This window comes from Cyprinodon tularosa, unplaced genomic scaffold (genome assembly GCF_016077235.1).
Source record: "Cyprinodon tularosa strain WSP-4 unplaced genomic scaffold, ASM1607723v1 ctg634, whole genome shotgun sequence".
Classification (NCBI taxonomy): Eukaryota; Metazoa; Chordata; class Actinopteri; order Cyprinodontiformes; family Cyprinodontidae; genus Cyprinodon; species Cyprinodon tularosa.
In genome coordinates this window covers 730,171-753,649 of record NW_024039379.1, presented here as the reverse complement: position 1 = coordinate 753,649, position 23,479 = coordinate 730,171, and the positions used below count along the sequence as shown (strand labels likewise).

The 23,479-nt window shown below is 43.5% G+C and overlaps 1 protein-coding gene across 3 annotated transcripts in view; it reads right to left on the bottom strand.

Moving 5' to 3' along the window:
• Positions 1-2,705: 2,705 nt before the first annotated feature.
• bmpr1aa (bone morphogenetic protein receptor, type IAa) overlaps positions 2,706-23,479 on the bottom strand; it is a 45,825-nt gene continuing 25,051 nt past the window's right edge. The window contains exons 3-13 of one of the 3 annotated variants that reach the window (XM_038308333.1): positions 17,774-18,022; positions 13,126-13,288; positions 11,729-11,831; positions 11,472-11,571; positions 11,315-11,402; positions 9,410-9,545; positions 9,021-9,213; positions 7,217-7,514; positions 6,950-7,125; positions 6,294-6,424; positions 2,706-3,890 (exon numbers count right to left, since the gene is read on the bottom strand). In XM_038308333.1, the coding sequence (XP_038164261.1) occupies positions 3,765-3,890; positions 6,294-6,424; positions 6,950-7,125; positions 7,217-7,514; positions 9,021-9,213; positions 9,410-9,545; positions 11,315-11,402; positions 11,472-11,571; positions 11,729-11,831; positions 13,126-13,288; positions 17,774-17,834 (1,575 nt within the window). In that variant the 5' untranslated portion in view covers positions 17,835-18,022 and the 3' untranslated portion in view covers positions 2,706-3,764. Of the gene's footprint in view, positions 3,891-6,293; positions 6,425-6,949; positions 7,126-7,216; positions 7,515-9,020; positions 9,214-9,409; positions 9,546-11,314; positions 11,572-11,728; positions 11,832-13,125; positions 13,289-17,773; positions 18,023-23,479 lie in introns of all 3 variants that reach the window. The other 2 variants (XM_038308331.1, XM_038308332.1) reach the window with 2 other exon arrangements.

Below are 23,479 nucleotides of genomic sequence, written 5' to 3'. Positions count from 1 at the left end.
GGGTGGTACCCTCCGTGCATGGTTAGGAGCTTTCTTAACTTCTGTGGCCTGTATCTCATCTTTTGGCCAGCTAATTATTCCTGCAGGGTATCGAATTACTGATAGAGCATAGCTGTTTATTGCCCATACTTATTCTTGCCATTGAGCTAGCTCCTTAGGACCTGCGGCACAACGATGGGCCTAAGGATCTTTTCAATGTATCTCTGTGCATTCAAAATTCCATCAATAAAATAATCTGTAGCCTTGAGATGATGTGTTGTAAATTTGAGCATGGACTAAAAGTTAGCTAACTGAAACTGTCCCACAGCACTATAAGGTTTGATGTCCCTTATTTAAATCTGGTTTGATTTAAAGGAAAAGTCCAGTCAGCAGGAATAATCAATGGATCATTATTTATACCTAAAACTAATACATTTGTGGTGATTTAATTAATTTAGCTTTAATCAGTAAAAAAATTAAAACAATTTTCGTCCTCAACACTGAGTCTGGGAGCGGCCATTTTAGCCCAAATATAGTAGCCCCTCCCTCCTGCCATCTTCCAGCAGTGACGTCACGGTGCGGTAAGCCTAGCGCCATTCTCCCCGCTTTCCAAGCTAAATCAATGGGAACTACTAGACACATCTGCAATCAACAACAATTATTGAAGATTTCCAGAGGACTTCACCATTGAAATTCACCAGAGCTATAGTGAAACTGACAATGCCCACGTGCATGGCAGCTGGATGCTGGAATACATCGGGTAAAAGTGAAAAAAAGAGTTATTCCACCTTTCTGATTCCTGATCCTCCACGGACGGGTTGGTCGTTGGATCGCCAACTTGAAGAGGGAGGATTTGCCATCGAACTTCTGACCAGAGAAAAAACCCGTAATATGTAGCCAACATTTGGAAGAAGAATGTTTTCAAGATGACTTGGATAATAGCGCGTTGTGACAAACACCAGATACAGCACTGGGACTTGATCAACAGCCGATACCGCACCGTGACGTCACTAACCAGTAGATGGCAGTAGTGTTCTTTGACAAACATGGATGCCTCCAGTAAAGCACATTCACATGAAAATTACTCTGAATTAAAAACTCTGATCATTTATTGAACAGGATGGAATCATTTCAGATTTAAAGAACTTTCAGAAGTTTGAATTTTGAATATGAGCGGATTTTTCCCTTAAAGCTACAGTGTGTAATAATTACAGGGATATACATTCAGAAATTTAATATATTATACATAACTATGTTATTTACAGAGATGGGAAGTAACGAAGTAAAAATACTTCGTTACTGTACTCAAGTAGATTTTTCTGATATTTTTACTTTACTACTTATTTTTATGGCGACTTTTTACTTCTACTCCTTACATTTTTACACAAATATCTGTACTTTCTACTCCTTACATTTTTAAAAATTGTCTCGTTACTTTAGTTTTGAATCATTTCAATGGAGTTACCGTTATTATTTTTCACGTCATCGATACCAAATTCAATCTAATCGGATGGGAATCTACGTTGCATTTGACGCACCACTACAAGATGAATCGACAGATTCGGCGGTATTCATTGGCGGCAAATCATTGCAGCTTGGTGGCGGTGGCGTTAGCATAGTAGCATGGACGACGAGATGATTGAAAATGAACACAACGGAGATCTAGTCCTATTGGCAGACATCCATTTAAAATGTAGGCAACGGCATGAAAAAAGTGGTTTCTACTTTTACTTTTATACTTTAAGTAAATTTACAAGCCTGTACTTTGTTACTTTTACTTGAAAAAAAGAAGTTTAATCAGTACTTCAACTTTTACCAGAGTATTTTTTAACACAAGTATCTGTACTTTTACTCAAGTACGGAAAGTGAGTACTTTTGCCATCTCTGGTTATTTATCATCATCTACGAGCTCAGCCTCTTAACCTTAATATTTGCGTTGCCTTAGAATTCGTTATTTATAATTACATAGGAGCGGGTCTCGCAGCCATGGAGGCAGACATCTTTGCGCTACGGCAGCGCAGAGCCAACAAACTAGCGATTGCGAGATCGCCAAAACGTCACAGCGATGTAGAAAAAATAACGGGTATATTTATTATCTTAAGTCTACATGAAATCTATACCCTACACAGACTAATGAAATACTATCTGTAAAATTATCTATGTAAACAAACCTCATCACTTGAGAAAGTAGGTGATGCGGACGTCGTGGAAGACATTTTGTCCCGTAACGCTCGCCGTACTGTTGGGGGGGAGAAGCGGTGGGGGGAGGTGTTCATGTTGCTGCAGTCTGACCGCTAGATGTCGCTAAAAGTTACACACTGTAGCTTTAAATAAATATGCTCCTAATTAGAAATAACTCCTCTGTTCAATTTAAAAGGATAACAGTTAAATCTTATACGCTGCTATAAAATATGTACCTTTTTAATTTTTTTTGTATTTGTTAAAACATGACCTGACTGTGAAGTTATTTTGCACATCAGACCAGATTTTATAATTAGTTTTGTGTTCAGAGAAAGAGGCACTTCTTATGAGCTTCTTCTTCGTTTTCACTCCTATAAACGACATAAATGAAGTGATTCATGAAACAATGTTAAAAATGTTAAATTAAATGACTAAAATAAAAAGAAAATTAAATCAGAAGCAAAAACAAATCAGAGAAGTAATATTCCTGCTTCTTTGTTCCTTTAAAAACCCGCTGATGATGAAAGAAGAGGCGACGCTGAGAGTTTGACTAAAAGAAGCTCCTTTACTTCCAAACTGCTACTTGGACAGAATGAACAGTTTTTATTTTCTTTTTAAACTTTAAACCAGAAGCCGTCCAACATGAGAACGACATGAACGCTTCCACATCAGAACTTCTTCCTCTTCTGGCCTTTTATTTGGACACAGGAAACGTGAGCGCAGAGCCGCGGCGTGCGCGGCGTCCCGTTTAAAGGAACAGTCTCACCTTTTCAGCTTCAGGGAGCTGTTAGCTTAGCTTAGCACAAAGACTGGAAGTGGAGGGAAACCGTTAGCCGAGCTGCAGCAGATCAGAACCGCTTCAGTTTGTTTTCTGATCAGAGCATCAAGCTGAAACCTTCTGGAGTGTTTTGATTTTCTCGGTCAAACATGGCGTCGCCGTTCTGAACCAGGATGAAGGATCCAACATTCCTGACGTCTTCATCAGAACTCCAGGTTCTGCTGCGGATTCAGTCCATCACACGTTGTGATGCTAACCTGCAGGATTCTTTGCTCTAATTGTTCTTAAACTCATGTCACTTCCTGCTTTCAGCAGAAAACGGGTGGAGCCTCACGTATAGCCCTGCCCCCTTAAAATACCACCGGATCTGACTGAGACAGACGGACAGGAAGTAGACGGACAGGAAGAGGACGGCAGGCGTCTCCTGGACTCCACTGAGCTCCAGGTGAAGCTCTCAGTTCTCAGATGACCAGAGGAGCTTCTGTAGTTCAGGGAGAAGCTTCTGGAAGACGTGGAGGAAGAGCTCCGTCCTGGAGAGGAGAAGAAGAAGAAGAAAGAAACTGGCCTGCTTCTCTCCGTTCAGCGGCTAGTTTGGCTTTCACAGAAAGCGTCGAGCTCCGCCGCCTCTGGATGAAGAACCAGGAGGAGGAAGAGGAGGAGGAGGAGGACAGTTCTGCTGTGAGGAAGATCCTCCCAGTTTCTCCTCCTCTTCCTCCTCCCTGTGCAGCAGGCAGCCTGGGAGAAGCGGTTCAGTCCGGTCTGATCCGGTCCAGGTGGAGTGAGTCGGGTGAATCCGGAGGGAGGAAGAGGAGGAGGAGGATCTTCTTCAGATCTTCATGTCCTGGGACTCCACCATCTTGGCGAGCGTCTTCTTCACTCTGAGGATGGTGAGGCGGGAGGCGGGGTTCTGGGCCCAGCACTCTGACATCAGCTTCAGCATGGCTCGAAGGCACTGAGGAAACAATAAGACGGTTTCAGGTTCGAGTCCGATCCAACCAATCAGAACCTCCGGTGTTCTGTCAGCTCAGCATAGCCTCAGTGAAACGCATTTCCTGTCTCCGCTCTCCTTCCAGACAATCACGCCGTTTTACTTCCTGATTTAGTCGAATTTTTGTCATATTTTTGTGCATAAAAGAACAAAAAAATCTGGGTCCACGTCAAACATTAGCTTTAAATAAAATGTCATGTCTGTTTAACGAGGATCTTATTAAAGAATGATCGGCTTTAATTCACAGAAAATTAAATATTTATAGGGAGACGATTCTACAACTCAGTATGATTGAGTATTCAGTTTTAGACTGAAGTCATCAAACAACAACCAGTTTCAGAAAGAAAGCTTGTAGCTCCGCCCACCAGATGACGGCCGACCAGCTCCACCAATCAGCAACCACTTTGACATCCTGCCCAGTTTGATGCTGCTGCTAAAAGATTTCCGAATTCGTCAAACCGATGCTAAAGTAGAACTTCACATGATGCTCCACATTCCTCATTTTAGGGAAGAAAGGGATTCTTGGAAGAGATGTTATAAAATACAATTTTATTCTCGCAGTCTTACGACTTTATTCTCACGACTTTATTCTCGCAGTCTTACGACTTTATTCTCGCAGTCTTACGACTTTATTCTCGCGACTTTACTCTCGCAGTCTCACGACTTTACTCTCGCAGTCTCACGACTTTACTCTCGCAGTCTCACACCTTTATTCTAACGACTTTATTCTTACGACTTTATTCTTACGACTTTATTCTTACGACTTTACTCTCGCAGTCTCACGACTTTACTCTCGCAGTCTCACGACTTTACTCTCGCAGTCTCACGACTTTATTCTTACGACTTTACTCTCGCAGTCTTACGACTTTACTCTCGCAGTCTTACGACTTTACTCTCGCAGTCTCACGACTTTACTCTCGCAGTCTTACGACTTTACTCTCGCAGTCTCACGACTTTACTCTCGCAGTCTCACGACTTTACTCTCGCAGTCTCACGACTTTACTCTCGCAGTCTCACGACTTTATTCTTACGACTTTACTCTCGCAGTCTTACGAGTTTACTCTCGCAGTCTTACGACTTTACTCTCGCAGTCTTACGACTTTACTCTCGCAGTCTCACGACTTTACTCTCGCAGTCTCACGACTTTATTCTTACGACTTTATTCTTACGACTTTACTCTCGCAGTCTCACGACTTTATTCTTACGACTTTATTCTTACGACTTTACTCTCGCAGTCTCACGACTTTACTCTCGCAGTCTCACGACTTTACTCTCGCAGTCTCACGACTTTATTCTTACGACTTTACTCTCGCAGTCTTACGACTTTACTCTCGCAGTCTTACGACTTTACTCTCGCAGTCTCACGACTTTACTCTCGCAGTCTCACGACTTTACTCTCGCAGTCTCACGACTTTACTCTCGCAGTCTCACGACTTTATTCTTACGACTTTATTCTTACGACTTTACTCTCGCAGTCTTACGACTTTACTCTCGCAGTCTTACGACTTTACTCTCGCAGTCTTACGACTTTACTCTCGCAGTCTTACGACTTTACTCTCGCAGTCTCACGACTTTACTCTCGCAGTCTCACGACTTTACTCTCGCAGTCTCACGACTTTATTCTTACGACTTTACTCTCGCAGTCTTACAACTTTACTCTCGCAGTCTTACGACTTTACTCTCGCAGTCTCACGACTTTATTCTTACGACTTTATTCTTACGACTTTACTCTCGCAGTCTTACGACTTTACTCTCGCAGTCTTACGACTTTACTCTCGCAGTCTTACGACTTTACTCTCGCAGTCTTACGACTTTACTCTCGCAGTCTTACGACTTTATCCTCAAAATAGAAGAAAAAAATCTCTAGCCTGTCACTAATACTTCATCATAACTCAGTAACAGGATATGAGATTTACTTGTTTTTATTTTATTTAAAATGAGCGAGATGCGGATCATCTTATTATTATTTAGTTATATTTACAGCACATGAAAAACTATAGAAATTATATTCAGATTACACATAAATAGATTATTTAATTCCACGAAGGAAAAGGAAGTACTTTAGGATCCACTGTCGCTACAAGCATGCTTAGTGTGAGGGATTGCTGAAGAGTCAATGAGTCGATGCAATCAGCTGGTTTTCCTTAGATAGAAAACTTTGAATCAATCTGACTGGATGATCTGGTTGAACTGGATCTATAAAGTGACCTGAGATGACATGATGTGAATTGGAGCTATAGAAATAAACTGAATAGAATAGATAACAGCTGAAGCCATTCTATGGGAGTGATGCGTATTTTAAGGGTTTGCTGAGCTGACAGAACACCGTTTCCAACCAATCAGAACCTTCTGCGTCTGCAGACTCACCTCGTCGCTGTTCCAGCGGTTGGACACCGTGGGCCGCAGTCCTTTAACACACACCACCTCCAGCATGTCCTCATAGGAGGGTTCAGAGGTCACCATGTTAAAGTACGGCAGCTGGTAGTCCTCCACTATGCCTGGAAACAGAGAGCAGCGTCACTCAGAGGAACCGTCTGTTCTCATTCTGCTCCTCAGAAACCAGAACATTCAGAGACGACAACGCTAAGGTCAGGATTAAATAACCACCGATGATCAGAAGGATAGCAGCCTGACGGGGGTTAAAGGTCATCGGGACACCTCAACAGGTAAAAATCAGAGAGAATATTCCTGTGATTTAGAAAAACTACAGTAGAAATAATAGATCTAGAAATAAGTCAAACTTTCTTAAATAAGGGTATTTGCCTTTAATTTGAGCAGGAAAATCAGATGATTTGCCAAGAATGAATATTTTAATCTTAAAATTAGATAATATGCACTTAAAATAAGACAACTTAATAGTTTTTTTTTATTTTAAATATAAATTGTCTTCTTCCATTGGAAAAATGTCTAATTTTCCTCCTAATTCAATAAAAAATGACTGATCTAGACTGATTTTTTCCAGCGTAAACCCGGATCAGTGTGACTGATAGGTCTGACCCGGCCGCTCCGCCGCGGTGCCGTACCTCCGGTGACGCAGCGTCTGGTCATCTCCCAGACCACCAGGCCGTAGCTGTACATGTCGGCCATGATGTACGCCTGGAAGTGGTTCTTGTTGATGCTCTCGTCCAGAACCTCTGGAGCCATGTAGCGCCTGGTCCCCACCCGGCTGCTCAGAGGGATATCCATCTCACTGGTGTCGCTACGGCAACACAGACACAGTTCAACTACGTGCTACGTCAGAACGAGCCGTGAATAGTCTGAGCGGGTTACCATGACGACAGAAAGCCCACCTGTTGAACTTGACGGCGAGGCCCAGGTCGGCGATGCAGCAGGTGCCGTTCTTCTTCACCAGGATGTTCTTGCTCTTCAGGTCTCGGTGGGCGATGGCGGGCTTGCCCTGCGTGCCGTAGATCTCCGTGTGCAGGTGGCAGAGGCCGCAGGCGGCGGAGTAGGCCAGGCGCAGCAGCGCCGCGGCGTCCAGCGTGTTCACCTTCAGGAAGTCGTACAGAGAGCCGTTCTCGTGGTAGTCGGTGATGAGGAAGAGCTGCGTGAAGGAACCAGAACCTTTGATGTCTGCAGCGATGAAGCCTGCAGGATGGAGGGAGACATTCACACGTCAAGCTGCGGCCATCTTGGACAGGGCAACAGGCAAAGCTGATAAATAAGAGTTTAAGACCTCTGTGATGTAAAATAAAATGCTGTTGAGATGACAGCTGGATTCATTAGCAGAGAAAAAAGTATGCTGCTAGCTAAACTGTTAGCTAAGCTGTTAGCTAAGCTGTTAGAAGCTGTTAGCTAAACTGTAAACTAAGCTGTTAGCTAAGCTGTTAGAAGCTGTTAGCTAAATTGTAAGCTAAGCTGTTAGAAGCTGTTAGCTAAACTGTAAGTTAAGCTGTTAGCCAAAATGATAGCTAAGCTCTAAGCTAAGCTGTTAGCTAAACTGTAAGCTAAGCTGTTAGCTAAGCTGTAAGCTAAGCTGTTAGCTAAACTGTAAGCTAAGCTGTTAGCTAAGCTATAAGCTAAGCTGTTAACTAAACTGTAAGCTAAGCTGTTAGAAGCTTTTAGCTAAACTGTAAGCTAAGCTGTTAGCTAAGCTGTTAGCTAAACTGTAAGCTAAGCTGCAAGCTAATTGAAAAATGGAGAAATAAGATGATTCTACAGAAATATTCTGTGCTTTTCTCCTCTTCACGGATCTCCTCCCACTCACGGTTCTCCTGAACATCTGGATCTAATATAGAAACTAGAGAACTAGAGAAGTAACCTGAAGCTTTCTAAATATTTGGACCAAGTTTTGATCAAAGGTTAGAAAAAGCATCAGAAATGTTGGTGATAGGCATTTGCTAATCCCAGTGGAAATGAACCAGCTCTCAGTCATGGCGAGAGTTTGGATGGACGCGTTTGATCCGTTTCTTTATTACAGCAAAACCAAAGACACATTTTACTGGAGGGGAAGCTGAGTGTTGGAGGCAATGAGGAAACCAGGAGGCCATATCTTTTGCGAATGCTCAGCGGTTAAACCCTTTTGGGCTTCATCAAGTATTAAGCGGTTGGTTTAACACTAATCTAATCCTCTGCAGTTTTCAACATTATTTTCAGGAAATTTGGATTAACAGGTCAGAAAAGATTATTATTTATTTGATATTCTGTTAACCGCTGGTAAAAAAGCACATAGGACTATCTTTCCCACTTTGTTCAAAGTGTTTAGATGTAATTTATTTAACTTTGTATATTAGCTCTATAATTTTATACAAACTAAACATAATTGGTAGTGGCGGTTGTAACATTGTATGTTAACTGATGGTAACTATCACTAAATGTTCTCACAAAATGAAAAATCAAAAATGTCAACAGAAATGTGGGTAGTTGCTAAATCTGATGTTGACCACCAGATGGCGCCAAATCTCCAAGAATCCAGTAAACTAGAGCTCATCTGTGTCTCTTGGACTAAAAGTTTGCCAGAGAAGTATGCGATATTGAGATATTTTCCATCAATTATAAACAGTTATTTTCTTTCTTTTGGGATAATAAAAGCCACGTGTGTCTAGCTGAGGGTCACTTGACGGACCGACTGATCTAATGGACTCAGGAACCCACCGAGGATGTTCTCGTGCCTCATCAGGACCGTCTGGTAGATCTCCGTCTCTCTGAACCAGCTGGCCTCCTCGCGGGTGAAGAACACCTTGACGGCCACCTTCTCTCCCCTCCAGCGGCCGAGCCACACCTCGCCGTAGCGGCCTTTCCCGATCTGACGCACCATCTGGATCTGCTTGGCGATGGTCCGCTGGACCTGAGGGATGAGAGCATAATCTCAGCAGAATCTAAAGTCGAGTTTAAATTTAAAATCTACAAACTGCGACATATTAAAACCTAAATCAGGTGTCTAACTTAGTTCAGGTTTGAAGGTAAAAATTATTTCATAATATCAGTAGGAGGAAGACTGCCCAGCCGGGACGCGAAAGATCACATGTTGTTCAGCTTCCTACCAGCAGGGGGAGCCCTGAGCCGCTGCCGGAGCTCTGTGATTGGTGGATGAGGTCTTTGAGGGACTCTCCTCCGCGGATGAAGACTTCCTGCTCCAGGTCTTTGGGGTAGCGATCCCGCTCCGTCTGCCACTTGTACCTGAGGAAGCGTCAGACGGCGTTACGACCCAGATCACGTTCATCAGTCACAGCGCTGCTTATTTTAGTTATGATGATGGCCGACATCTTCCTGTCTGGGTTTATTTAGTGACAGCAGGATCAGAACATATTTCTATTTCTTTACTGGATTATTGGGCTTTAATCCAGAACTTCACTGCAAAAACTGAAATCTATCAAAGAAAGTGGTTCTTAAAAAATACATTTATTTCCTCTTGTTTTGAGCAGGAGGATGAATAGCCAAAGGAATAAGATCATTTATATAAAAAAACAAAAAACATTATTTCAAGAGCTTAAAATCCACTTATCTTCAGGTCATTAATACTCATCCTACTGGCAGATCATCTTATTTATCTGTGAGTTTAAGAATCATTTACTTATTTCTAGATCTGTTTATTTCAGAGATCAACAACTTCAACTGTTTGTAAAAACTTTTCTGAATCAGTTGATTAAAAAGTCGATCAGAGTCCAGATGTGGGACCTGAACACCAACGGGGATTTAATATTTTAATTTCTACTAATTTCTCTCCAAGTTGTCACCAAACAGTCCTTTAAAATTAGCCGCTAACGCTAATAGCCCGCTATTGTCCGGGTATATAACAAAACTAGCAAGCTGCTCGATCTGCTGTTCAGATGAACATTAGCATCGATTTCAGAGATGATTAAACATCCAGGTTTTAACAAACTGTTAGCTAAGCTGTTAGCTAAGCTGTTAGAAGCTGTTAGCTAACATTTTAGAAGCTGTTCGCTAAACTGTAAGCTAAGCTGTTAGCTAAACTGTAAGCTAAGCTTTTTTTTTTAACGGAAGTTAGCTAAGCTGTTTGCTAAGCTGTAAACTAAGCTGTTAGCTAAGCTTTTAGAAGCTGTTACCTAAACTGTAAGCTAAGCTTTTTTTTTTTTTTACTTTTACGGAAGTTAGCTAAGCTGTTTGCTAAGCTGTTAGCTCATCTGTAAGCTAAGCTGTTAGCTAAACTGTAAGCTAAGCTGTTTGCTAAGCTGTTAGCTAAACTGTTAGCTAAACTGTTAGCTAAGCTGTTGGCTAAACTGTTTGCTAAGCTGTTAGCTAAACTGTTAGCTAAACTGTAAGCTAAGCTGTTAGCTAAGCTGTTAGAAGCTGTAAGCTAAGCTGTTAGCTAAGCTAAGCTGTTAGCTAAGCTAAGCTGTTAGCCAATGAACTGGATTCCCTCAAATTACCAGATGTTTTCTGAAGTTTGTTAGTTCCAACTCCATTAATATTCCTGTGAGTAATTAACTGAAATAAGGATAAAAATGTCCGACATCTTTGGAGTATTTTTTTTTATTTATTTATTTTTAGCTGTGAATTAGTTTGAATCCGCTCCGACTGTTCTAACTTTAAAGTTTAAAGCTAATTTTATGTCATTATAAATAATTTGCTTCTGGAAGAATCCATGATGAACCGTCAATCATTTAATTAGTAACTGGTTTAAACCAGATCGCCCAGGTCTCCATAGTTGGTTAGTTTTATTTAACCCTTTCATTTATTCTCAGTTAATCTGGTTACACTTAACCAGCTTAGTTAAAGGGATTACCTTTAAACTGTTTAACTTTAGAAATAAAACAATTCCATGAATAAATTCTTATATTGTGCTGAAAGGATGAATTTATTTGTTATGTGCAGATTTTCTGTTTATCGTCTCATGGCTACAATCATAACCAAAGGTTATTGATTTAACATCAATGCCTGCATCAGAGGAGCAGATGAACGGCTTCCTGCGGAACATCAGGTCCTACCTGTAGTAGAAGACGATGGTGAGGCAGATCAGGGTGCAGCAGCAGACCGTCATGGAGATGATGAAGGCCAGCCAATGAGAGCTGATCTCTGTGGGAACAGAAACCTGGTTAGATCTGAGCTCCAGGTTCTCCACAACCCGTTCAGCTGAGGACGTACCCATGGGAACCTGCGGCGGCAGCGTGGGCCTCAGGTTCTCGTTGCAGAAGTTGGTGTTGCAGCACTCGATCGTCCTCCTGGTCTGAGCGTTGGGGGAGTCCTGTCAATCACAGCAGACAGCCAGTCAGGGGGCAGGACCAGCCAGAGGCGGGGTCAGCGGGAAGGATGCAGGTTTCAGATTTAACGACGAACTGGGTGAGTTTCTAGATCCCAGCGTGTCACTTCCTGTCTGAGGACAGCTGAGCTGAAGGTCCTACCTTACACTGGAAGTGGTAGCCTTCATACTTCATGCAGCCGGAGGTCAGCTGAGCCTCTCCGTGCTCGTCCTCCTCGATGATGGCGAAGCACTGACCGTTGGTCCTGGACACACCCAGACCCGCAGTTAGTCACAGCTTCAAACCAGAACCAGAACCAGAACCCAACCATCTGGACTAAATCTACATGGTTAGGATCTAGATTTATCTGCGGGATTGTTGTGGCGGAAGGTTCCCAAGCAAGTTTGGTTATGGCTGGTTTGTGGGAAGCATCTTGCTAACCAGTTAGCATCTTAGTGCTAGCAGGTTCCCAACGGGAAATTCCATTGGGACCAAGTAGCACTAAATTGGTGACTTAGAAACGACGCTGTCAAGGAACGCTATGGACAGCGGAAACATGCAAGAGGAGGAGAGTTTAGTGTCGGAGGTCGTGGATGAGTCTCCTCCGTCATCCATTTTTTATTTAGAGGAGGAAAGCGGGGACGAAGATGTTGTGGAAGAGGACGCCAGGGCGGCAGAAGCTTGGTTTGGTGTAGAAGGCTTCCAGCCGTACATGTTTGAGCCCTTGCCTCGCAACGCTGCCAGTTCTGTTAGCTCTACGCCTGCTGAAGACACAGACGTCCATCCCCGGGAACACTGGGACGCAACTCAATGGGAAAGGAAAGGATTCTGGTTTCAACCGTTGCGTATATTAGCTGCTACATATGAATCAAGATGCTATGACCGACAATATTTGATTGACAGACGACCTTTGATATATGATTGGCCGAATTTAGGTGTTCAGGCTGACGTAGAACTAACTGGCCTGCAGAAGATAACGGGAAAAATACAGATTTAAGGTAGGATTTTTTTTTAAATAGAAATTTTCAAAATTTTGGGCCAATATGGTCTGATAAACAGAACATTTATATACATGTTTAAGCCAGAATGATTTGACATTTAAATATGATTTCCCTACGACTTTAAAGGTTAATAATATATTTCCTGAGAAAATAAATACATTAAAGTTGTTTCTATTTTCGTCTGTTCCCGATCTGCACCAGAAATGGGATGCTACGTTTTCCTTTCATGTCAACATTATGGTGTATATTAAGTAACCTTAAGAAAGAAACAACTAAAATGCAGATAAAATAAAATAAGGTTTGATCAGATTTAGCTTGACGGCTCTGAGCATGACCCATGATGACATCACAGAAGAACTTTAACAAGAAAATGGAAGAAGCATCAAAATCGCCTAAGTTATAAAACATGTTTTAAAGACGTGTATTAGCATTCTTTAGTGAGTTAAGGATAGAAATAAGTAATTCTAGAACTGTAATGATATTTTTGGATGTATATCTGTTTGCATGCGCAGGATGGATCAGGTAGTGAGCGGACCCCAGGCAGGCGGCCGTACTCACTGGCAGGTGTTGTTGATGGCGTCATCAGGACAGTGTCCAGAGCAGTAGCAGCTGAGGAAGCGGTCTCGGTCCTCAGGAGCGATGGTGGAGTCCTCTCCTGGACGCCGGGCCTCGGGATTCACACCGTTCCCCTGCAGGAAGTCGTCCGGGTTCTGACCTGCAAATGGGAGGAGACGGAACCGGATTCACACTTTGGATCGAGCACAGAGATCCTAAGAACAGACAGGATGCCTCACTCCTCCTGATTTTATCCCCCAGAGCTTCCAAAGTTTCCAAACCTCCTGCTGGAGGCGAAACATTCCTCCTCTATCAGCTGCTGACAGGCTGGGAGGAGCAGCAGGAGGCCCACAGCTTCTCCTTCTTGTTTTGTTGTTTTTTTTACTCTTGTTTTAGATTAATCTATATATTTTTACATATTTAATCTCCGACTGACTTAAAGCTTCATGTTTTACAGTGAAACCTGGCGATGCTGGAAGCCGTCGCCCTCATTGTTCTTCAGGGATTTTAAGCTCAGATGATTCCTGCATATCTTTGCTTCATAATTCAGTTTTTCAGCAGATTTATTTTGCCTCCTGTTCAGCTCTTTTGCTTTTCTCTCCTCAGAGTAAAACCTTCAGCAGTCCTGTCTGGACATGTCCCTCCTGGTCTCCATGGTTACCGTCAGTGGGTGTGTCTGTTTGTCTCTCTCAGACAGCATCAGGGCGATCTTGTCTCGATCAAAGCGAAACAAACTTCTGCTGAATGACTCAGACTTTCATCTGCTATCAGTTCAGATGTTTCAGCTGAACTGTTTCAGTGAAAACTGATGTAAAGGTAATAAAGATTAAACTGACAGACAGGTGCTGCTGTTCTATAAAACCATTTCCTTTGATTTTAAATAATAATCGGACGGATTAAAGCCCAGTTAGCAGCTCAGTTTAAAGTGCAGCAGGTCTTCAGAGCCTCAAACAGAGCAGGAGGCCAGAACCCATCAGAACCGCTCTGCAGCTGCATTCTCTGCTTTGGCCAGCAGGGGGAGTACAGCCTGCAGAAAAACAGGCATCAGAGGAAGAAGCTGTGACCAGTTTGTTCCTGTAACTTGATAAAAACGGCATGAAAGAAGCTTCACAGCAAACTGGGATCATGAGGCTCATTTAGCTCAGAGATCCATCATTCAGCTGACCCGTCTGGGACTCTGGATCATCAGAACTAAACACCAGAACCTCCTTTCAGGAGCTGGTTTCCATGGGTCAACTTTAGGAGGGAGCAGAACCTTTAGAGAGGAGCCCGGTTCCAGGTTCTGGTACCTTTAGAGCGGAGCCTGGTTCCAGGTTCTGGTACCTTTAAGAGCAGCCTGGTTCCAGGTTCTGGTACCTGTATGGGTCTGAAGGAGCAGATCTCTGATGTTCTGCAGAAAGTGGAGCTTAAAGCAGCAGCTCTGCTTCTACTGACAGACTCACTGATTTCACTTTAACTTGGAGACATTTTCGTTCTGCAGCTTTTACACGTTAAAAAATAAATGTTTAACCTTTTAAAGAAGTAATATATTTTGTAATAAGCTAATAACTTTAGAAGCTGAAATTTGTTGTATTTAAAGAGCATGAGATAAACCATCACCTTCAAACACCCTGTTCTTCACTGATAAAGGTTAATAAATGCCAGAAATATTTTGGTCTGATCAGCAGCTGGAAACATCTGCAGCTCTAGTTCACTGAATCCATTTGATTCCTAAAAACTAACCAGATTCATTCAGTTTATTTCCCTTTGATGACAGAGGAGCTGATGATTTCACTCAGAGTGATACCTCTCACCTCCAGAGGATGATCTAAACTTCATATCTAATCAATAACTGATGGGCTTTAATCAGCTCCTCCTCTGATTTGTTAGAGTCCTGCTGTCTGTGATTGGCCGACGTCCTGTGACTGACAATCAGGGGGGCGGGGCTTCTGTCCACACGTGTGCCTAATCGCAGCATCAGTCTGAGCGCAGACTGAGGTCTGGCAGAGCATGCTGGGTAACTCGGCGCCGCTGCAGCTTTATTTATCCTTCATGCAGGCGGCTGGAGAACCGCTGGTTTCCATGGCGATGCAGGGGGCGCGTTCGACTGCGAGGCGCGTTTTATGACAGCCGACAATGAGTCACTGTCTGGTGCAGAAGTTAGGAGATCCTCCTGAGAGGAACCTTCTACTGAATGAAGAACCAGGAGATGCTGGGGACCGTTTGAGGTCTGAGGTCAGAGGTCATCCATGGAAGCTCCCAGGCTTTGGATTCTCTGAAAACATCTGCTTTGTTGTTCTCATCCTGTCTGATTATTTACGTTGTTCTTATAAAGTTGGCCTGGTTATGAGGCTTTTATTTTGAAGGGCCTCATAATAAATTCCTACTTCTGTTAACCTAAACTATAACAGTAATAAATCAAACGGAATCTGTTAAATCGTTTGTAGATTTACTTTAATTACTTTAGACTATAATTATGAAAATAAAAAAAATTCCTCTGATCCAATTTTATTTTATAATGAAACTTTGATTTGTTTGTGAACTTCTGCCTTATTTTATCTGATGAGAGTAAAATAATCCTGTCGTTGGGTTTTGTTAAACCCGAGTCGTGTCTGCAGGCATTTATTACCTGCTGGCCCTTTAACAGTAAAACAGCTGCTGAGGACTGAGGAAGAGGAGCAGACCTTCATCACTGAAGCTCCTCTTTATGACCAATAAAACGCAGCGTCCTTTTAAACTCAGCCGCTTCCTGTGGGGAATGTTGACCCTGCGTTGCCATGGCGACAGCAGATCATTGCCCAGAGGGGGTAATTAATAACCTGGTTAAACAGAGCTGGACGGGCGGACAGAGCGCTCACTCTGCAGGTTATCTAAATGAATCACATGAAGCTGCAGAGGACCGACTGGAGCAGCGGTTCTGCTCCAGAACGCGGCGGGGCGGCGCTCTGCGGCCCTCACAGGGAAAATGAACAGCTTCAAAGAGGCGAGGCGTCTCCAGGGGAATGAGGGATATTTCCGGAGAACAATGGCTGTTTGGAGCGTTTAGCGCCGCTGAAGGATCGCACCGCGCGATACAGGAAATGGTTTATGTGCTGAGAGGAAGCGAGAGCGGCAGCAATCAGTTCAACAGCTTCCTGCAGGGAGGAGGGCAGAGGCAGAGAGAGAGCGCTGGAGCGTACTGGGAGGCAGAACCAGGACTGGTTCCTGATGCAGGAGAACGGATCAGAACCAGAACCGCAGACACCAGCAGTGAAACCAGACGGTGTGTCACTGTAACAGAACTATGCATGGTTCTGGTTTAATGGTTCTGATCCGTAACAGTCTGCCCTCAGAGTCTGATTCAGTTCCTTCTGTGGATCTTTTGCTCTTATTGACTGAATGATGGAGGATTTAATGAATTAATGGGCAAATAAAGCTGATTTCTACAACAATAATCAGATAATAATCAATAAATAAACATGATGAACCAGTTTGATCCTCCTCAGTGTTTATTAACTCAGACTGGAACCAGTTGGTTAACGGAAACCAGTCCAGTTTGGACAGAAAACAACCAAACTAGTATCTGATCAAACTGATCCGCCCTCTGATCCACTAAAGCCGGGCGTACGCTGTACGACTTTTTGCCCTTTTCAGCCTTATTTTCCGGTCGTGCAAGAATTTTTTTGATCAGGCCGACTTTCAGCCTGGTGGTGCGAGGTGTAGCTGTGCAGGCGGTAACGAGTAGCGATCAGCCTCTAACGACCACCTCCCATCAGGACTCGTAAGGTCCGGAGAAAATCAAACATGTTTGAAACGCAGTCGGCCGTTGTGAGGTGTTGGTGGGTAAATCCTGCTGTTGTAGCAGAGCTAGGAGCCGATTTATCGGAATCCAGAGCACTGAGCATGAGCAAACAAGACAGTTCTTCTGCTTCTTCCAGATTGTCGAGTCCCACATGGTTTTTAGACGTAGAGTGTGAGCAGGTAGATCGCATCAGAGCCTCGCAGTGTGAGAACAAACATGGTGAGCTGTGAGCTTTTAAACCCTACGGTTTCATCGTACAGTGTGAGCTGTAGCTGCGTGCAATGATTGAAAAAAATCGCAGCGTACGCCTGACTTTAGATGAAGCAGTGACATAAGCTGAGGAAGATTCATCCAGGTCATAGTCATTCCGTAAAAGTTTAAAAACAATCCACTGGACTTGGTTTCCAAGGTTTGAGAACAGATCTTCAAACCGGAATGAATCAGTGACTTTCCCCCCCTGAGGTTCTGATCCAGTAGCTCTGAATGGGTGGGATAAAGCTGCAGCAGGGAGAGCTGGGAGCCCCTGATGTTTGACGCCTGGATGACGACCTCTCTGGGCTCCCTGGTTCTCCTGCTGTAGCTCATCACTGCTGCACTTTAGAAATGGAAATGTTTTAAAAAGCTGCACTGAGCAACATTTCGTTTTGCACCCTGTAAGAACAATATGACCATAAAGTCTGTCCAAGTCTACCATTTATTCACATTTTCAGATGAATTCAGGTTCATCTGCAGTGAGGAAACGGTTCTGGTCAGGCGTAGCTTACAGACCCTCTGGTTCAGACCAGGAATGATTGGGTCCATTTTAATTCTAGACGGGTCCAACTTTAAGAAAAGGAATAATCAGGAGGAGTGATTCAGCAGCGGGAGCAGAGCTCCTCTCAGACGTCTCACCGTCACTTCCAGCCAGCAGGAGAGCAGCCAGCACCACAGCCAAACCAGACCCAACCGCCATCCTGCAGCCAGAACCAGGTCCAGAACAAGGCAGTCCACGCAGCAGCTCGGGCTCCAGAGGGAGGAGGGGATCCGATCCGATCCGATCGGACTTCAGTCGCAGCGGGCGAAGCAGAGAAGGTCGGAGGAGGTCAAGGAATCAACACAGCAGGTCCTACCGGGTCTCACTGGTTCTGTGGGTCCAAAACCCTGAAACAGGAGGAGAGATTTAATGAGATCAGACATTTGGTTTCTGTAAAGGATCCAAAAGGAGCAGGATGTTCTGCAGCTGGAGTCCATCAGCTCAGACCAACGTAACAAAAACCTTCTCAGAGCCAAACTGGACCACAACCCTACACTGTAAAACATTAAATCAAATTCATTCAGTCATTTTTTTTCCCTCTTAAAATTAGTGCATTTCTTCTAGAATTGAGGAGGTAATTGAGACACTGCCAATGAAGCGAGACAAAAACAATTGCATTGTCTTATTTAAAGTGCATATTATCTAATCATCTTATTTCAAGAGTAAAATTTTTTTTATCAAAAACATAATTAAAGCTGAAGTCTCTAAGTTTTTAAAATCACTTTTTTGTCATATTGGCTAAAACTGTCCCTATGCCCAGACAGCAGTACATGTGATATGTAACCTGTGAAAAAAACTGCTTCAATTGGTCCCGCCTACTGCCTGTATTTCAATCTGGAAAGAATAATTCGGGACGAGTCAAAACAACCAATCACAGCCAGAGGAGCGTCTGATGGAGTGTCAATCACAGCTCACACACGCTGAATCCCGCCCCCCCCCCCCCCTTCTGGTCGCATGCGGTAGCCGCGCAGATGCTGTGAGAGGGGTGGAGCTTGGAGGTGGGGCATGAGTGAAGCAGAGAGGGTGGGGGAGTGTCGTGAAACCTGTTTTTCTTCAAATTTTCAGTCGAAGTCTGCTCTCTTCTCAATGTTACAGACTGCAGCTTTAATGCGCACAAATAAGGAACAGTGGACTTTTTTTATCTTAGATACAAAATGTTTATGTATATTTTCTACAGTCTTGGTATAATCCCTGCTCTAAATGGATCGCTCTGTCAGCTAAAGGCACGTTTTACTGTCTTTATACTCCAGCTAATGATTAATCGGTTACGAAATCAGTTGATGATTATTTCAATTATCAATTAATCCAATTAGTTTCAGTCCGACTCCGAATTCAGGTTCTGGAGAAAACCAACGAAATGAACGTCTGGGTGGTTCGGAAGTTACACAGAATATAGCGCAGCAAATCCTTTGGCTAAAATGCCATCAGAACGCTGATAATATTAAGTGTGTCTCAGCCCCCCCCTTCAGTGTCCTCCATATTGGATCAGTCCATTTGCTGCACATGTTCAGAAAGGTCCAAACAGACAGCAGCAAACCATTTGAAAACAAACCATGCAAAGAGCAGTGTTGCTAACTTAGCGCTTTAGTCGCTATATTTAGCCACTTTTCAGACCCCTCTAGCACTTTGATTTCTAAAAAGCTCCTAGCGCCAAATCTAGAGACTTTTTTCTGCTACTGGAGACTTTGAAGACAACATCTAAAAGCAGCGAACTCTGCTCTCCAGAGCGAGTAGATTGGTAACCCCGCCTCCTGCTCTCCTCTATCTTGTCTGCTGTCATGATTCATGCAGCTATTATTTCATCCAAATGAAAAATGGAGAACAGAGAAGCAGATCATGGCTTGTCTACAGTGAAAAGAAGGACTGGGTTATTTACTTTGGCCTTTTTGGAAACACAGGAAGGAGCAATCAGCTAAGTGAGCTTAGTGCTTGGAAAAAATCTTTCATTCCTTTAGAGACAGCATGAAAAGTCAGCTGAGTACAAAACATAGAGAGGAAAACAAGAAGAAAAGGGACGAGAAGAGAGGGACACAACCTAGAACAGATAATGGATGTCTATTCTATTAACATCTCTACATCTGGAGAATGGGGCTGTTCAGAGGGGCCCCTGCCTGTCTTTGCCTAATTTGCCTGGCTTTACCCACAACTCAAGTGGAAATTCAATTTAAAAAAAATCTTTAAGGAACCTTTGAATCTCTCATAATTAATAAAAAAACACAGGATAGATTAATGGACCTGCTAAATAATCATTAACTGCAGCTCTAGATCAGAGTCTTTCAGCTTTTCAACACTTTTGACATTTGGAGCAGATCTCCATGGAGACTTTCCCCCCAGAACCAGACTTCATTTAATTGGAGCAATGATGTCTGAAATGTTCAGAGGAAAGTTATCTAGCAGCTCATCTACTGAGTTACAGAGGAGTTTTCTGCTGACGTCTCTTCTCTAACCGAGTCACTGGAGATGATGCTTTCAGAGATAACAGCGGTCCAACAGATACAGGGAAATGTTTAGAGCTTTGGTGATGATCAGGTCCAACATCTGGCCCCGTTTCCAGGTTTAACTGTTTAACATGATCCGTCACACAACAGAAAGAAACTCAAATGTGAAATAAAAACTGAGAGGATGTGCAGATGTTCCCTGAGGAACCCCACATTTGATTTATTAATGCTTTTTTTTTTAAAGTAGAAGTCCGGCCATATCCAGAATTCAAACTTCTGAAAGTTCTTTAAATCTGAAATTATTCCATCCCTAACAATAAATGTTCAGTGTTTTTTATTCATAGTAATTTTAATGTGAATGTGCTTACAGCTCAGTATCTGTTGCTGGAAAGGATCTGACTTTAAAGGAGCATTGAACTGAAACAAGTTGGTGGTTTAAAGCTAAACTTTGCTGATCTTCCTTTGGACATTTCGTAAAAGTTTAAAAAACAATCCACTGGACTTGGTTTCCAAGATTTGAAGACGTTTCGCTTCCTCTCCAGGAAGCTTTCTCACTTTCTTCCTTTGGACAGTTTTATTCTGTCAAATTCTGTTGCCAAGAATTTCCCAATTCTGGCCACCAAAGGTATTTTGACATTAATCTCATGTTCAGCCACATATCTACATGAGCTGAGCTTCTTAAGCTTGACTGAGATAAAAACTAAAAACAGAGACTGAGAACTGTTGATGAAGAGCTCTGTGTGTCTTTCTACCATTCCTGCCAGGATTTCCTACTGTGTTCATGGAACCAGCCCAGCCTTCACACTAAAGGCCTGGTTATCGTCCAGCAGCAGTGGGAGGAGTGCACCGCAGTTAGCTTGACGCAGATGTTTTTGATTTATGCCCAATATTGAAGCGTGGTCTGCGCTATGTTATTCCACGCCACAACGCCAGAGGGCCAATCAGGAACTAGCTTCAGGTCTAGATACGGCTGAGGCGGTGAGGAAGTGGGGGCAAGTTTGTGCGACAACGGAGGGCGATAAAGAGCAGGGATCAGGGTGGAAAAAGGGTCCCAGCGTTCTCGCGCACCTCGCTCTGCTAGCTGCTCCATCTTCACGAGTTGTTTTTCACAATGGCGGTCATACAAAAAAAAAAACAAGCCGGTAAGGAACCACACAGGAAATAGTGTAGAGGGGATGGAGAATTGACCAATCAGAGGCCTCCTGTCTGCGATCTCCTATAATTTTGGGGAGGTGCACCAGAGTGTCTGCGGAAGGGGCGGGGCCTATCCGAGTTTACTGCGACACATGGTTTCATAAATCAGGCTTTAGTGTCCTTTGGTGTCATCTTGGTTGCCGGTGGAGATTCTCAGTCATCCAGGTCAGTCGTTCCAAAAAAAGGTTGAAAACAAACCAGTGGATTGGTTGCTGGTTTGTCAGAGGAATTTGTAAATGTTCAATAAAGGTTGTAAATCACTGTATTAATCCATGTTTTTATTTTTAGCAAAATCGGCCTAAAGAATCAGACATGAAGCAAAATGGTTTGAAGCGTCTTTCTAACTGGACAGGATGATGGGATGAACCGGCCAATCAGTGATGCTTCAGAGCTGCCAGGGTGGGGGGCGGGGCGTCCGGCTCGGCTCCAGTTCCTCCCCCGTGACCCGGTGACCCCTGCCAGCAAGGCACTGCCCCCCCACCGTCCAGCTAAGCACCAAACTATTTGTCCAGGGATGCTCAGCAATTACAGGCGCAGCACTAATAACCGCAGGTTGTAATTAGTGGGCGCCAAGCGGGCGGGGGGGCACAGAGTATATTAGTGTTGAGGCATGGCCGGTGTCTGTCACTTTTCATTTGCCCGGGGAACACAAAGAGGTCCGACCTGTGACCCACTTTTCACACATCTCTGGCTGAGGAGGCGGAGAACAAAGGCCCCTGAAGGGGCCCGGTCCAGATCGCAGGGTGAGCAGGACCAGGATGGGCCCCTTCTGGTCAACAGAAAAACCCTGATCCATTCAGCCTTCCCTGTAAACCGGGCCCCGTCCAGAAGGGTCAGACGTTCTTTGGTTTGTTAAACACCGGTTTGGTCCAGCAGCAAACTGCCCCAAGTTTCCCAGCAGAGCCACAGAGCTAACAGCTACAGCAACTTTACTAAGTGGGTGGAAATGATCCAGATGATCCACCTGAGGGTTAATATGCTGATAGAAAATCTGTCTGAACGCTTTGATTTACATCTGTGACAAAGAATCAGTTCTGCTTTCATTCAACCTGCAGGTAGAAACTCCCAGGTCCGGGTTCTGCTCCCTGAGGCTCATTCAAAGCTGCATTAACAGTGTTACATTAAAGGAAAAGTCTGGTCATGTTCAGAATTCAAACTTCTAAAAGTACTTTAATTATTAATTTATTTTTATTAAATTATGTTTCGTTTTTATTTTCATGTGAATGTGCTTTACTGGAGGCATCCATGTTTGTCAAAGAACACCACTGCCACCTACTGGTTAGTGACGTCACGGTGCGGTATCGGCTGTTGATCAAGTCCCAGTGCTGTATCTGGTGTTTGTCACAACGCGCTATTATCCAAGTCATCTTGAAAACATTCTTCTTCCAAATGTTGGCTACATATTACGGGTTTTTTCTCTGGCCAGAAGTTCGATGGCAAATCCTCCCTCTTCAAGTTGGCGATCCAACGACCAACCCGTCCGTGGAGGATCAGGAATCAGAAAGGTGGAATAACTCTTTTTTTTTCACTTTTACCCGATGTATTCCAGCATCCAGCTGCCATGCACGTGGGCATTGTCAGTTTCACTATAGCTCTGGGGAATTTCAATGGTGAAGTCCTCTGGAAATCTTCAATAATTGTTGTTGATTGCAGATGTGTCTAGTAGTTCCCATTGATTTAGCTTGGAAAGCGGGGAGAATGGCGCTAGGCTTACCGCACCGTGACGTCACTGCTGGAAGATGGCAGGAGGGAGGAGCTACTATATTTGGGCAAAAATGGCCGCTCCCAGACTCAGTGATTGCAACAATAATTGTTTTTATTTTTTTACCGATTAACACTAAATAATTTAAATTTTCTTTGATTTTTCTTTGCTGACCGGACTTTTCCTTTAAATATCAGAGCATCAGAACGACGCAGACCGTACAGGGAGGTGTCAGATTTATAATAAATATGACCACATCTATTCCAGAAAATGTTGCTAAAGTTGCAGAAGCTCCAATTAGAAACAGGGTTCATTAAAGAGCAGCTAATAAACCTGATAGATATTATAGCCTGAATAACTGCTGGATTCTGGTTAGCTAATAACTGCACTTTATCATCAGTGACCAAATGTTGGAGGACATTGGATCTCTATGCGTTTCCATGACGACGCCACATTCTGAGCAGCTTGTT